Consider the following 12,677-nt stretch of genomic DNA (forward strand, 5'->3'; position numbering starts at 1 on the left):
AAAACGATTGTATTGCTTCCGCTAAAGAAAATAGTCCGTTCAGTCTCTACGGTTAGAATCCTGCGTCCATAGCAACGCTCTGTTTTTCATGGCAACGGTGTGTTATACTTAGCAGTGGTCCGTTATCAAGCAGTGGTCTGTTATATTCGCGTCAGGGTCGTGATCAGCCTGTCGGGGTTGTAGCCTATTCACTATAACACCCGCCTCGCTCTACATTATCCCTTACTTAGCAAATACAACCTTTGATTTTATAATGTATTAGAAAATGTTGAAATGAATATAAACTAAGATTAATAAATGCTGAAGTAATGTTCATTCTTGTATTGTAAGTATTGTTCATGAACCTTATTGTAAAGTGTTAGTTTAATAAACTGTGCAAAAAGCAAATATTAAATATTGGCAATTATTGATGCCCTTAGAGAGTTTCAGTTTTAACCTCAAGTTAAATCATTGAATCATTGACTTAAATGAATTGAGCTTGATATTTATAAAAGTGAAAATTCAGCAGTTTTGCTTATTTTTAAGATACTAAGAGAGGAGTAATGAAAGGGTTGAGAAAGAGTTAATGATATTCTTAGGATTTTATGTATTTAGATATTCTTAGTGCTTAAGGGAAAGAGAAAGATTAGATGGAAAAAGAGACAGTGGTGTGATTAAAAACTTTTATTTTTTTCAGATGCATATAATGCCCTCATTCTTGCTAATAGGATTTTGTCTTTAATGTCGTCTGCAGCTTTTCTCCCTCGTGCATTTATCATTAAGCCGCTGAAATTAAACATTAAAAGCATTGAGATCCCATTTCTTTAATGTATGTTCAGAAACTCACCATTTGTGACAACATAAATTCTGTATGTTTAATGTAGAAGATCTGGGGAGAGAGTGAGATTAAGATGAGATAGGAAGTGGGTTTCGTCTTCAGATTTACAAAGGGTTACTTGGAAGGACGTCAACTATCTTTGGCCAGACATGTCCAAGAAATAAAGAGAGGAAAAATGGGGGAGGGTGAGAGAAGAGGATTATTTACCATTTAAAATGAATAAATCCGTATTGTGTGAATCCGGCAGACCAGCCAAAGAGGGAGAGAGAGAGAGAGAGTGACTGACAACTAGCAGTGCAGAGCTATAGATGCAAAGAGAAGAAACGACACACTACAATAAGGAAACAATGATTTTAAAATCATTTGGACAAAATTAAGAAAAAACTTCCAAAAGATAGATGCAAGCTTTCTGACAGAAGATGAAACTCTGTGACCAAAATCACACATTGGACTGAGCATGTCTGTGCGAGGAGAGTGATATCTTACTATCTGAGAATCTGAAAGGACCACTGAGGCAAGTACAAACTTTTTGGAAGTTTAATAGTGTCGATTGTTTTTGTTTTTTCTTTATATTATCTTATTTTACCTGAAATTAATAAAAATAAAGGTTCCAAAAGGGCAGTGATGCCATAGAAGAACCATCTTTGGTTCCCCAAAGATCCTTTTATTGATCAGGAACCATTTTTTTTCTAAGTGTAAAGACAATTTTAATAATCTAAACACCCCTATTTCACTATAAAGGAATGGAAATGTTCCATATATGTTAGAAGTTCATATGGAACATTTATATTAGAAATAGATGTCAATTAAACTCAAAACTCAATCAAAAAAACTCAATCAAACTCAAAAATAAAGAACCTTTATTTTTAAGTGTAGTTGATTTATAAGTATAGTATAATGTGAATTTAATGGATTTCAATAAAATAATTTATATTAATTTATAATAAATAATTTAACAAAAACAAAATTGCTCAACTATTTAATATTCAGAATAGCCTTTATTGTTTGCTGTGTTACAGGGTGTTATGGATGTGATGAGTCTTTCTAGACTCAAATTGAAGTCGTCTACTATGAGACTGGTAATCCTTCACTTATTCATAATCCTCTGTAAGTTTGACTTATTTTTTACACTCCCCCAAAACACTACATAACACACTTTACTTTATGTCCTTTAGCAGTGACATTTTTTTCTCTCTTTTAAATATTTTGGAGGGAAAAACTAATTCTGTAGAGCACTAGGATAAAGAAATTCTTCTTAGGTTTTTAAGACCAAATTTGAATTTAAGTGTGAGACATTTTTATTTAATTATTCAATTATGCCTATGTTTTTTTTTTTTTTTTTTTTTTGTAAATCAATCAAAGTGTTACGTGTTGTGGTTAACCAGGGAGAATATGAGGTGCTTAAACAATAAAGCAATTGTTACTAATCTCACAAACTAATAACCCAACTTCCCTATTTCTTCATCAAAAGCCCACTGTCAGACACCCAACTCCCCATCGCTTCCAGTCCGGGTCACTGTTCCCTCGCCATGGCAGTCTTTCCCCCTCTCTCAAGCGGATCTGGGCCTTCTCTTCACCAACTCCAGCCCCTTCTCTTCCACCCAATCCCTGCTCCTCATGCCTCCATCAGGAACGGCCTCCAAACCTCTTCTCCGTGCTACATTTGGTTCCTACACCATCACACAGGTAACAGTCTTGATTATGGTTAATGACCTTTATCTCAACTTCAAAGATAAATAATGTGAAGTTACTTATTCAGTGCTTCCACTTCTTGTCTTCTCAAGGTGATGACTGAAGACATTCCTCCTCTGACTCCATCTCTCACTGCATCGCTCCTTTCTAAAACCATTGTCAAAGAGATTGAGGGTGAAAGAGGAGAGCGGTTTGAGGTGCGAGTGCTGTTTCGTATGAGGGGTGATGTTAACAGAGGAACCTGCGTTACTCTCCATGCTTTCAAACAGACCGAAGAACAGAAAGCTTCCTGCATCACTCAGGTACTGCTGGTCAATGGCAGAACAAGAGTTCAATAAAGCAAAGAGTCAAACAAACCTCAGTGATCACTCTGACTCTTCCACCGTATATATATATGTCTGGTCAAAAGATGTATATTAAAATATGTTGTAAACAGTACAGCTGTTAGGTGTCTTGGTTGTAGTGAATCGCACAAACAGAAAACATTCTAGATTAAGTCTTTATAGCCTAGATAGCTGTAATTATGAACTCTGGTGAATAAACATTACACATCAACATAAATGCTAACAACGCAGAACAAAAAACTGTGAGAACTCAAGTAAATTTAACAAGCTTAAATACACAAAGGAGACTAATAAACAGAAACTGAAACAGGTGCGTAACATAATCAGTAACCAAGGGAACGAACTGTTGAATACAGACGGGCGGGCAGGGCAAACCAAACTAAGGGGCTGTTTACACGACACCTTTTTCAACTAAAAAAGTAAAACTTTTTATGCGTTTTGGACGTTCATTCACACGACAACGGCGTTTTGGGTGCCTGAAAATGGAAAGTTTTGAAAACGGGGTTTTAAAGAGCAAGTTTTAAAGCGGTCTCTGTGTAAACCACAAAAAACACGAATCTCTGAAGACGATGACGTCATGCACATGCGTATAATCGCCATCTAATGGTTTTCAGCCGTTTTCGCGGATCCGTGTGAATGGGGATTGTTTTGACAATGGTGTCGTCTGTACCCGGAAAACGCAAAGGAAAAACTTCTCCGTTTTAAGCATATCGTTGTCGTGTAAATATACTTCAAGCATAGAAAATACATTTCCAAACTTCTTCAATATTATTATTATCATTAATATTTAAGTATTCTTCATTTTCTTCACAGCCACCTTTTGGGTTGTGTGTGGTCACTCTGACACTTCCAAACGACTGGTTTGAGCCTAATCAGAACATCAAGGCAAACCTGGACCAGATTTTCAAGCAACGCCACCTGAGCAGAAACCGTTCTCGTTCTCGTTCCCGAAACCGTGGGAGAAGGCATCCATACGTACCAGGACGACTCAGGGCCCAGTCTGATAAAATTCAGCTCTACTACACTTCCTTTGTGTCCAGTCCTAAAGTAGGACCCCCTAGGTGTGCGGAGGAAGTATTACAGCAATCAGACAGGAAGATGTACTTTATTGGTCCTGTGGGACTTGAAGATCAAGAGATCAACAAAACCAAGCAAAGCGCTGCATGTTTAGATGGACAGGCGGAAGAGAAATTTTGGTTGGATTCCAATGTGCTAATTGTCTACAGCAAAGGGCCTTTACGTGCTGGACAACCAATCAGAGTGTCAGTAAACATGAGGGCAAATTTTAGTGGGGAGTCACTGACCATTAGGTAACATTAATATTATTGTATTACACACATTTGCTCAGCACATTTTATGTAATAATGTATTGTATATTATTGTTCACATATTTTTTTTCACCATCAGACTGAAAATGAAAAAAGGGTTGTTGTCTTTGGAGGTCCATCCCACCACAAACTCTGACCTGTGGATGGTAAATGTAGAGAGGACATCGGGTTCGAAACATGATGTTATTTCCATCACTAGCCAAAGCACTGGTACTCATCCAGACAGCACTGGGTAAGAGGAATAATTACTGACCCTACAATTAATCTGTACAAATCTATTTTACATCAATATGTAGCCATTTAAAAGTTTAGGGTCAGTAAGATTTTTTTTTTTTAAAGAAATTTATATTTTTGTTCAACAAGAATTAATTTAAGGGTTAGTTCACCAAAATGAAAATTCTATCATTAATTACTCATGGCGTTCCAAGCCCGTAAGACTTTCGTTTATCTTCTGAACATAAATTAAAATATTTTTGATGAAATCTGAGAGATTTCTGTCCCTCCATTGACAGTCTATGCAACTACCACTTTGACGCTTTAAAAAGTTCATACAGAGATCGTAAAATTAACCCGAGGTTTGAAATGTCATGACGGTGAGTAAATGATGACAGAATAAACCCTTTTAACTGATCAAAAGTGACAGTAAAGACATTTATAATGTTACAAAAAACTATTTATTTAAAATAAATGCTGATTTTTTAAAAACTTTCTGTTCATTAAAGATTCCTGGAAAAAAAAGATATCACACAAAATATTAAGCAGAACAACTGTTTTCAACATTGATAATAATAAGAAACGTTTCTTGAGCAGCAAATCAGCATATTACAATGATTTCTGAAGGATCGTGTGATGTGGAGTAATTCAGCTTTGCCATCACAGGAATAAATTCAATAAAAAAAAAAAAAAAAAAAAAAAAAATAGAAAACATATATTTTAAATCACAATAATATTTCACAAATCCACTCATGGGAATTAAACTGATTCTAAAAGCTCATCCATCTACAAGTCCAACTGTTAAAAGTACAATATTTAGCTCTAATAAAACAGTTTTGTAAGAAAATAACAATAAAAGTCCTTAGTTTTGCTTTTAAACCATCATCATCATTAAACACAAACCTGAAACAAAGCTAGTTAAGAATACTCTTCCATCCATCCTTTCATTTTTGTCTCTGCACCTTTTCTTCTGTTACAGCACATCTGCTCTAAGCCAGGTCTCCTGTCTTTCATTTGAGGCTTTACACAGAAACTTCGGCGTAGCGATGACTGTCACTGCTAGCTGGTGGGTGGAGTACTCAACACGCAAGTTTGCAGTTTCACCACACGGGGCAGTCACGAGCTTTTTCTCCTTTATCGACAGAGAAGTGATGGGCATTGCCCCAATCACAGAGGTATATCATAAATCTATTGCTAATTTCCATTTGCATGCAATAAATGATCATAGGGATCACCACTAGATTAAGAAGTCTCGATGTCTTCAGTTTAATATTCTACACCTTTCCCCATTATATCAACTTGTCTGAGTCTGTTATATCGGATTTATTTTACGATCTCTTTGTGAATGTTTTGAATAGACCAAATTCAGAGCAGCGCCATGATAGGTATGAAAGCGAGGCTGTGAGGGATAGCAAAACTCCTAGATCACTTATAATTTTCCACAGCTCATGTAGTCTGGGGTTTATTGTCTAGCCTTTACATTTCTCAGAAATATATTTTTGCTGTGTTTCATCAGCAGAACAATCCAAAAACTATGGTGGCCCAGTAGTACACAACACAACAAACTTTAAAAAGCAAACATAAATTTAAAAAGTACACAACACAACGAAATTAAGCCACAACACAACGGACATGCTCCAGACCACTAGAGGGCTCTCTGAGCGCGATAAAGTTAGTTTTCCTTGCCATTGTTCCATAGAGTCGGCGGTCTTAACATATCAATTCCACGATTAGTTTTAACAGTATGTAACTATTGTATATCGACATAAAATATTACTTCAAAATCACCTACATGAATTATAGCTGCGTATTTATACTCGATAATGGTTTTGACGCGCTACCACAGCGCATGATCCAACGTTTGGCAATTCCACCAAGTGGTCAAAACGTATAATTTATTATAATATAATTAGATAAATAAAAATAAAAACCATTTGGTTACTTGCAGATTACAGCAAGGTATTGGAACAATTTCACCTGTAATAAGTCAGTCTGGTCCTACCACAAGCGTTGGGACATGAAAATAAAAACCTTTAGGGTGAACTACAGTAGGCCTAATGTTTTTATAAAAAACAAATTGTGTACTATGCATACAGGGAGCTATTGGCACAATTTCACCTGTTGTAAGTCAGTCTGGTTAATAGGAACTACAACCTTTGAAACATGATAAAAAAAAAAACTTTTACAGATATTTCCTAAAAAATGATTGTTTACTGTAAATACATGAAGAGTTATTGGAAAAAAGTCAGCTGTAATGAGTTAGTCTACTACCAATACAATCAAGCTTTGGATTTTGAACATGTCTGTTTTTGAATGTTAAAAGTCATTTTAATTAATACAAATTATACGTTTTAACAACTTGGAGGAATTGGCAGACGTACCGCGTCAAAGCATTCTAGAGTATAAATGCAACTATAATGCACGTAGGTGATTTTAAATTAATAAATGCCGATATACAATGGCTACATACTGTTAAAACTAAGCGTGGTGTTGATACTTTTTTTTTTAGACTGCTGACTCTGATAGAACAGTGGCAAGGAAAACTAACTTTATCGCGCTCCGAGAGCCCTCTAGTGGTCGGGAGCATTTCCGTTGTGTTGAGGCTTTATTTCGTTGTGTTGTGAACTTATGTTTGCTTTTTAAATTTTGTTGTGTTGTGCACTACTGGGCATAAAAAAAACACATTAAATAACAGTAAAACCCACTGAAGAGATGTACATCTATCCCTCGACAGCCTCGCTTTCATTCCAGTTAAAAATCAAAGAATGCGCTGCTGTGAATAAGGTCTATTCCTTTAACTGACCTCAGAATGTCACGCCTGACCAATCAGAATCAAGCATTTCAGAGAGCCTTGTAATAATGTTTGATATTCAAAGTAATATGTGTAAAGAAGGTCAGGAAAATCACGGTGTTTTACTGAGATCCAGTTGTTTTTATTTGCAGAGCAACACAATTATCAACACAGCCATCTTGACAAGTCAGCCTGTGTCACTTCCTGTCATCGTCTTAGCGGTGGGTCAAGATGGCAAAGTATCAGATGTGACCACAGCGGTGAAGTGTCATTCAGCCAATGAAGACATCGTCAAGGTATATAAAGATTTCGGAGGAGGTCTGGTCTAATGCATAAAATATATAAACTCATCTGATGGCTCTTTTCAGGTTTCTCATGATTGCTCTGTGCTTTTTGTGGATGGGAGTGAATCAGGAAGGGGCAGCATCTGTGTGGAGCTGGAGTTTTCTTTGGGAACATTCAGTGGCTCTTTGTGCTTGGCTGTGTGGGCTCCGGTAGTTCCACTACGTGTGTCACTCTCTGACTCTGTCCTGAGTCCCATCAATGGCTGGAATTACTACAGTGAGAGCGGGTATGCAATATTTGGTTACACTTTACAATAACGTCCTATTCGTTAACTATATTTAATGCATTTCCTTGTGAAAAAAAACAACAACACTTTAGCATACTTTTAAAAATAGTACTTATTACGGAACTAATTTACTTTGCAAAATAAATGTAATATTTTCAGACACTTAATTGCATGTTAGGGATACTTCATCCAAAAATGAAAGTTCTCTCATCATTTACTCACTCTCATGTTGTTCCAAGACTTTGGTTAATCTTCGAAACGTAAATTAAGATATTTTTAATGAATTTTATTTTTTAATGTCCCTCCATTAAAGGAATAGTTCACTTAAAAATGAAAATTCTGTCATCATTTACTCACCCTCAGGTTGTTACAAACCTGTATGATTTTCTTTCTTCTGCTGAACACAAAGAAAGATATTCTGAAGAATGTCGGTAACCAGACAGTTGACTTCCATAGTAGAAAAAAATAATAATACTATGGAAGTCAATGGGGTTCATCCACTGTTTGGTTTCTGACATTCTTCAAAATATCTTCTTTTGAAACTTTGAAGATCCAAAAATGTCATATAATGAATCCTTATGAATTGATCTGATTAATCCAAGTCTTATGAACAGATTTAGACTTTTATTTACATGGAAACAATAACCAACACACATAAATACACGTCACACATGGTAAACACAGATGCTCATGTGTGCGTCACACGCTTGAACAAACCTCATTGGTTCTCACTCATCACTTTTGAGCTGCTGTGTTTACCATACAGTATGTGATGTGTATGCGTGTGTTTCTTCACAAGACTTTGAAGACGTGGATTAAACCGCTCGATTAATTCGTATTCATTTTACAACAGGAGGGTGAGTAAATTAATTTTCATTTTTGGGTGAGCTAATTTGAAACAGGCATGAAAATGTACTCTCTTGAAGTACACTTAAGTGGCTTTTTATTTCATTAATATTATATTATCTGCAAGTTTTCATAGTTTATGTTAACTAATAGTTAACTAAAGTTAACAAATGGAACCTTATTGTAAAGCGTTACACAATAAACTTCTGCAAACCTTTCAAATAGTGCAAGGTAATGGCATTGATCATAAGGAAATTGAAATGTCTATTTTTTTAGGTGCGAACCAGTTTATCAGAGGTCCGCCATACGGATTTTGGCACAATTCAGCGCCCATTCAGCAGCTAAAGGAGGCCAACCAACCTACATGCTCGGATCACCGGATTGGTTTGTGGATGTGACCGAACTTGTCCAAGACTGGCTGAGGATTGAAAACCCATATATTGCAGCTCTTGATAAACAAAGAAATCTAATTGGCTTGAAGCCTGGAATTACATCATTATATGTTGGTATCTGAATTTACTGTCAGAATGTTTGATGTTGCATTGTACATTAACAACCTAAAGGGATAGTGTACCCCAAAAATGTAAATTCTGTCATCATTTATGTCATTCCAAACCTGTATGACTGTCCAATGTGACACTCAAAAGAAAAACAGTTTTTTGGCCATACAATGAAAGTCAAAGGGGTCCAGTGTTGTTATGGACCCCATTGACTTTTATTGTCTCGACCAAAACTTAGTCTTCAGTATCTTCTTTTGTGTTCTGCAGAAGAAATAATGTCCTTACGGGTTGGAAACAACATGCAAGTGAGTAAATGATGACAGGATTTTTATTTGTTGGTGAACCATCCCTTTACATATGGACCTGTCTTGGTTCCTAATATCCTCCCCTAATGCTTCTCACATCTCTGTTTTTCAAGGTGATATCAAATCAGTGGGATGGAGTGCTTGGAAGAACTAATGTCATTGTAACCTCTGAACCTGTCACTCCTGGTGACCTCTCTGTTCAGTTGGTGGGAGGGCTTGGGCTGTCAGTTAATTCCAGCCCATCTCATCCGTCTATTGTCACAGCAACAGTGAATGCTCACAACACATTGTACAACCATGGGCAAGTAAGTATAGGGAGTACTACCGCTATTTTTAATACTATTAACTCTACCAACTTTGTTCTATTTCTAATTCTTTCTGCTCTTATTTTATTAGGAAGCATCTGTCAGTGTTTGGATCCAGTTTGATGACGACACAGCCCTACCGGTATCTGCCTTTAGTGGGATTCCCTTCGCTCTCCGGCTCTCCTCTTTGGCTGAGTCTGTGGTCGCTGTGACACCCGCTCCATCACAGCGCATCTTGGCTCAAGGTGATGGCGGAGGGCCTCTTGTGAAAGCAGAGCTCCTGGTTTCCACCTGTGAACCAGCATCAAACCATGTTGAAATGGAAGCAAAAGGAAGTGAAGCAAAAAGATTGGCTAAAGGCTCTGGCTGGATAAGGGTGAACCTGAACACAGACTTTTGGCCAATGGGAAGTGAGGAAAACAACTTTGAGATGCACGATGTGACTGATATGCTTGTCGACTCCAACAAGGATCTGTATGATAACTTTGAAGACCAGCAAATTATGGTCAATTCTACAAGTGAATATGATGATGGTAATGACATATTTAAAAGTAATGACTTGGAGCATGCGGTTTTGATCCCCAACCATGAAGAGAGTGTTGTGTATTTATCTCCTGGGGTGGAAAAAGAGAGGAAGGAGGTTAAAACTGCTGATAGACAAGTAGAGATTGGCATTGGAGCTGTCCTCTCTCTCCTTTGTCTTTCCTCCCTCCTTTTCCTGGTCAACTGCCTGCCATGTGCACTGAGAGAACAGAGGAACAGAGGAAGACGAGAGGGAAATGTAAAAGACACTGTGGAGGAGGATGAGGAAACTGAACAACAAGAGGAGAAAAGGGTAGAGGGAAAACAGTGTAGTGAAGTGGTATTGGGAAATGATGACAGAAGGGAAAGGAAATGACTTTTTGACATTCAAAATATCTTACACTGCCTATTACTTTGTACATCCTGAATAAGTCTTTACACTCACATATAGTATGGCCGTGTCATGCCGTTTTAGCTGCCGAGATGTGTGGTAATGTAAATTATATATTATTACTTAAGTTGTTTGCTATTATTGTTGTTTTGTTTTTTCTTTCAAAAACATTAATACAAGAAGATACAATATTGTGTTAATAATGCATTAGAGAAAACATGAATACACCGAAACTTTTTTATGATCTGAATCAAACTTAGGCTGCTTGAAAGGTTTTTAGACTTTTTTTTTACTATGCTTAAATAAAGGTGATTTTTTCCATTAAATGTTCATGTTCTTTTGCTAAAACAATGAGTTGGCAGTGTCATACAGATACAAATATCTAGGAATTTATTATTACCATAAGACTGATGTGATTCTTAATTTATTCATATTATCATAGTAGGTGGTAGAGTTAATTTACAACGTATTTATACAACGATAACTCATATATTTGCCATAAATGGTAATGCAGAAACTGTTGAATCAATCAACTATGTGTGTCAAACTGAATGACTACATATCTAATGTTCAACCTTAAATAATTGTTTGCATGGTTTTCGACCAGTTAAAAAAATAACATTGATCTCATTATGTACAATAACATCAGATGACCAACTGATTGCACCATTCCCTGGTGGTCTAGTGGTTAGGATTCGGCGCTCTCACCGCCGCGGCCCGGGTTCGATTCCCGGTCAGGGAACAAATGTTTTCGTCGTCCAACAAATACATTCGACGCAACAAATGTGTTAAATGATTTGCGCATCTGAACCTTTTACAATATATGATCTGAACAGAAACACATATCAGAGTGTTTCCCGATGTATGTTAATGCATTTGCTGTTTTGTCAAAAACAACTTTTAAATGCATTCTAACACACAAATTGACCGACAAAAATCTTCAAAAAGTCACCAAACCTACCGGTACCCAAATTCCTTAACCCGTAATGTTGCAGAGTGTAAACAGAACTCGTGTGCGGCAGAATGAGTCAATAAGAGTCATTACCACTGAACAAACGTCATGGACACAGCAGCAGAGTGGCGCAGCGGAAGCGTGCTGGGCCCATAACCCAGAGGTCGATGGATCGAAACCATCCTCTGCTAAATGTTTTCCACATTTAACTTCTTTTCCAGAGAGAGACACCAATATTTAAATCTGAGCTTCGGTTTCTTTTCTTTTCCAATTTCCTATTACCGGTATATAAATATTTCTAATGGTTTCAAATGGCGTGTGGTTCTCTGCATATATTTTAAATCACAATAATATTTCACAAATCCACTCATGGGAATTACACTGATTCTAAAAGCTCATCCATCTACAAGTCCAACTGTTAAAAGTACAATATTTAGCTCTAATAAAACAGTTTTGTAAGAAAATAACAATAAAAGTCCTTAGTTTTGCTTTTAAACCATCATCATCATTAAACACAAACCTAAAACAAAGCTAGTTAAGAATACTCTTCCATCCATCCTTTCATTTTTGTCTCTGCACCTTTTCTTCTGTTACAGCACATCTGCTCTAAGCCAGGTCTCCTGTCTTTCATTTGAGGCTTTACACAAACTTCGGCGTAGCGATGACTGTAGGCTACACTGACCTATCAATGAGCCTATTTATTGCATAGACAATATGGTTTATTGTCACTAAAAGTCGCTTGGAACAAAAGCATTCAGTAGGCTATAAAAACATTGATATATGGACATAAAAATAACCCACTTTAACATTTCAATTATTTCAAACAGCAACATAAAACATGCATATTCATTAAGGCTGGGAGAAATCGATTCACCTAGTGTCGCGATTTTTTATATAATATTACGATTTTAAAATGTATTTATTTTTTATTACAGAATATTACCGATATTAATTCAAATTAAATTGCTTTATTTTTGCCCTTGCTTATAGATGAGGTTGACAGAAGTTAGCCACTTTCGTTTCAACAGAGGATGAAAAAGTGTCGTTCTCTTTCATAGGTTCACTCAACGCTGCCGATAGCGCAGTGGGATATTCTCTGA

General features: G+C 36.6%; 1 protein-coding gene across 2 annotated transcripts; it reads left to right on the forward strand.

Annotated features, from left to right (window-relative positions):
• The first annotated feature begins 870 nt into the window (after positions 1–870).
• Positions 871–10,948, forward strand: tmem132a (transmembrane protein 132A). Of its 2 annotated transcripts, none has more exons than XM_079848867.1 (12): positions 871–1,331; positions 1,837–1,896; positions 2,289–2,503; positions 2,602–2,811; positions 3,667–4,163; positions 4,261–4,413; positions 5,374–5,569; positions 7,338–7,481; positions 7,554–7,756; positions 8,879–9,104; positions 9,521–9,712; positions 9,804–10,948. In XM_079848867.1, the coding sequence occupies exons 3-12, from the start codon at positions 2,435–2,437 to the stop codon at positions 10,608–10,610; spliced, it is 2,697 nt and encodes an 898-aa protein (XP_079704993.1). In that variant the 5' UTR covers positions 871–1,331; positions 1,837–1,896; positions 2,289–2,434; the 3' UTR covers positions 10,611–10,948. The 2 variants fall into 2 exon arrangements, with proteins under 2 accessions (XP_079704993.1, XP_079704992.1); XM_079848866.1 differs by having other exon boundaries at positions 1,063–1,331; positions 1,837–1,924.
• The last annotated feature ends 1,729 nt before the right edge of the window (positions 10,949–12,677 follow it).

The sequence above is a fragment of the Squalius cephalus genome (genome assembly GCF_949319135.1).
Source record: "Squalius cephalus genome assembly, chromosome: 2".
Taxonomy (NCBI): Eukaryota; Metazoa; Chordata; class Actinopteri; order Cypriniformes; family Leuciscidae; genus Squalius; species Squalius cephalus.

Bases quoted from the DNA above. Each gene is read 5' to 3' on its own strand.
- tmem132a (XM_079848866.1), top strand. From the start codon at position 1,843: ATGGATGTGATGAGTCTTTCTAGACTCAAATTGAAGTCGTCTACTATG. The intron at 1,925-2,288 runs GTAAGTTTGACT...CTTCATCAAAAG, and splicing joins TCACTTATTCATAATCCTCT to CCCACTGTCAGACACCCAAC. The intron at 7,482-7,553 runs GTATATAAAGAT...GGCTCTTTTCAG, and splicing joins CCAATGAAGACATCGTCAAG to GTTTCTCATGATTGCTCTGT.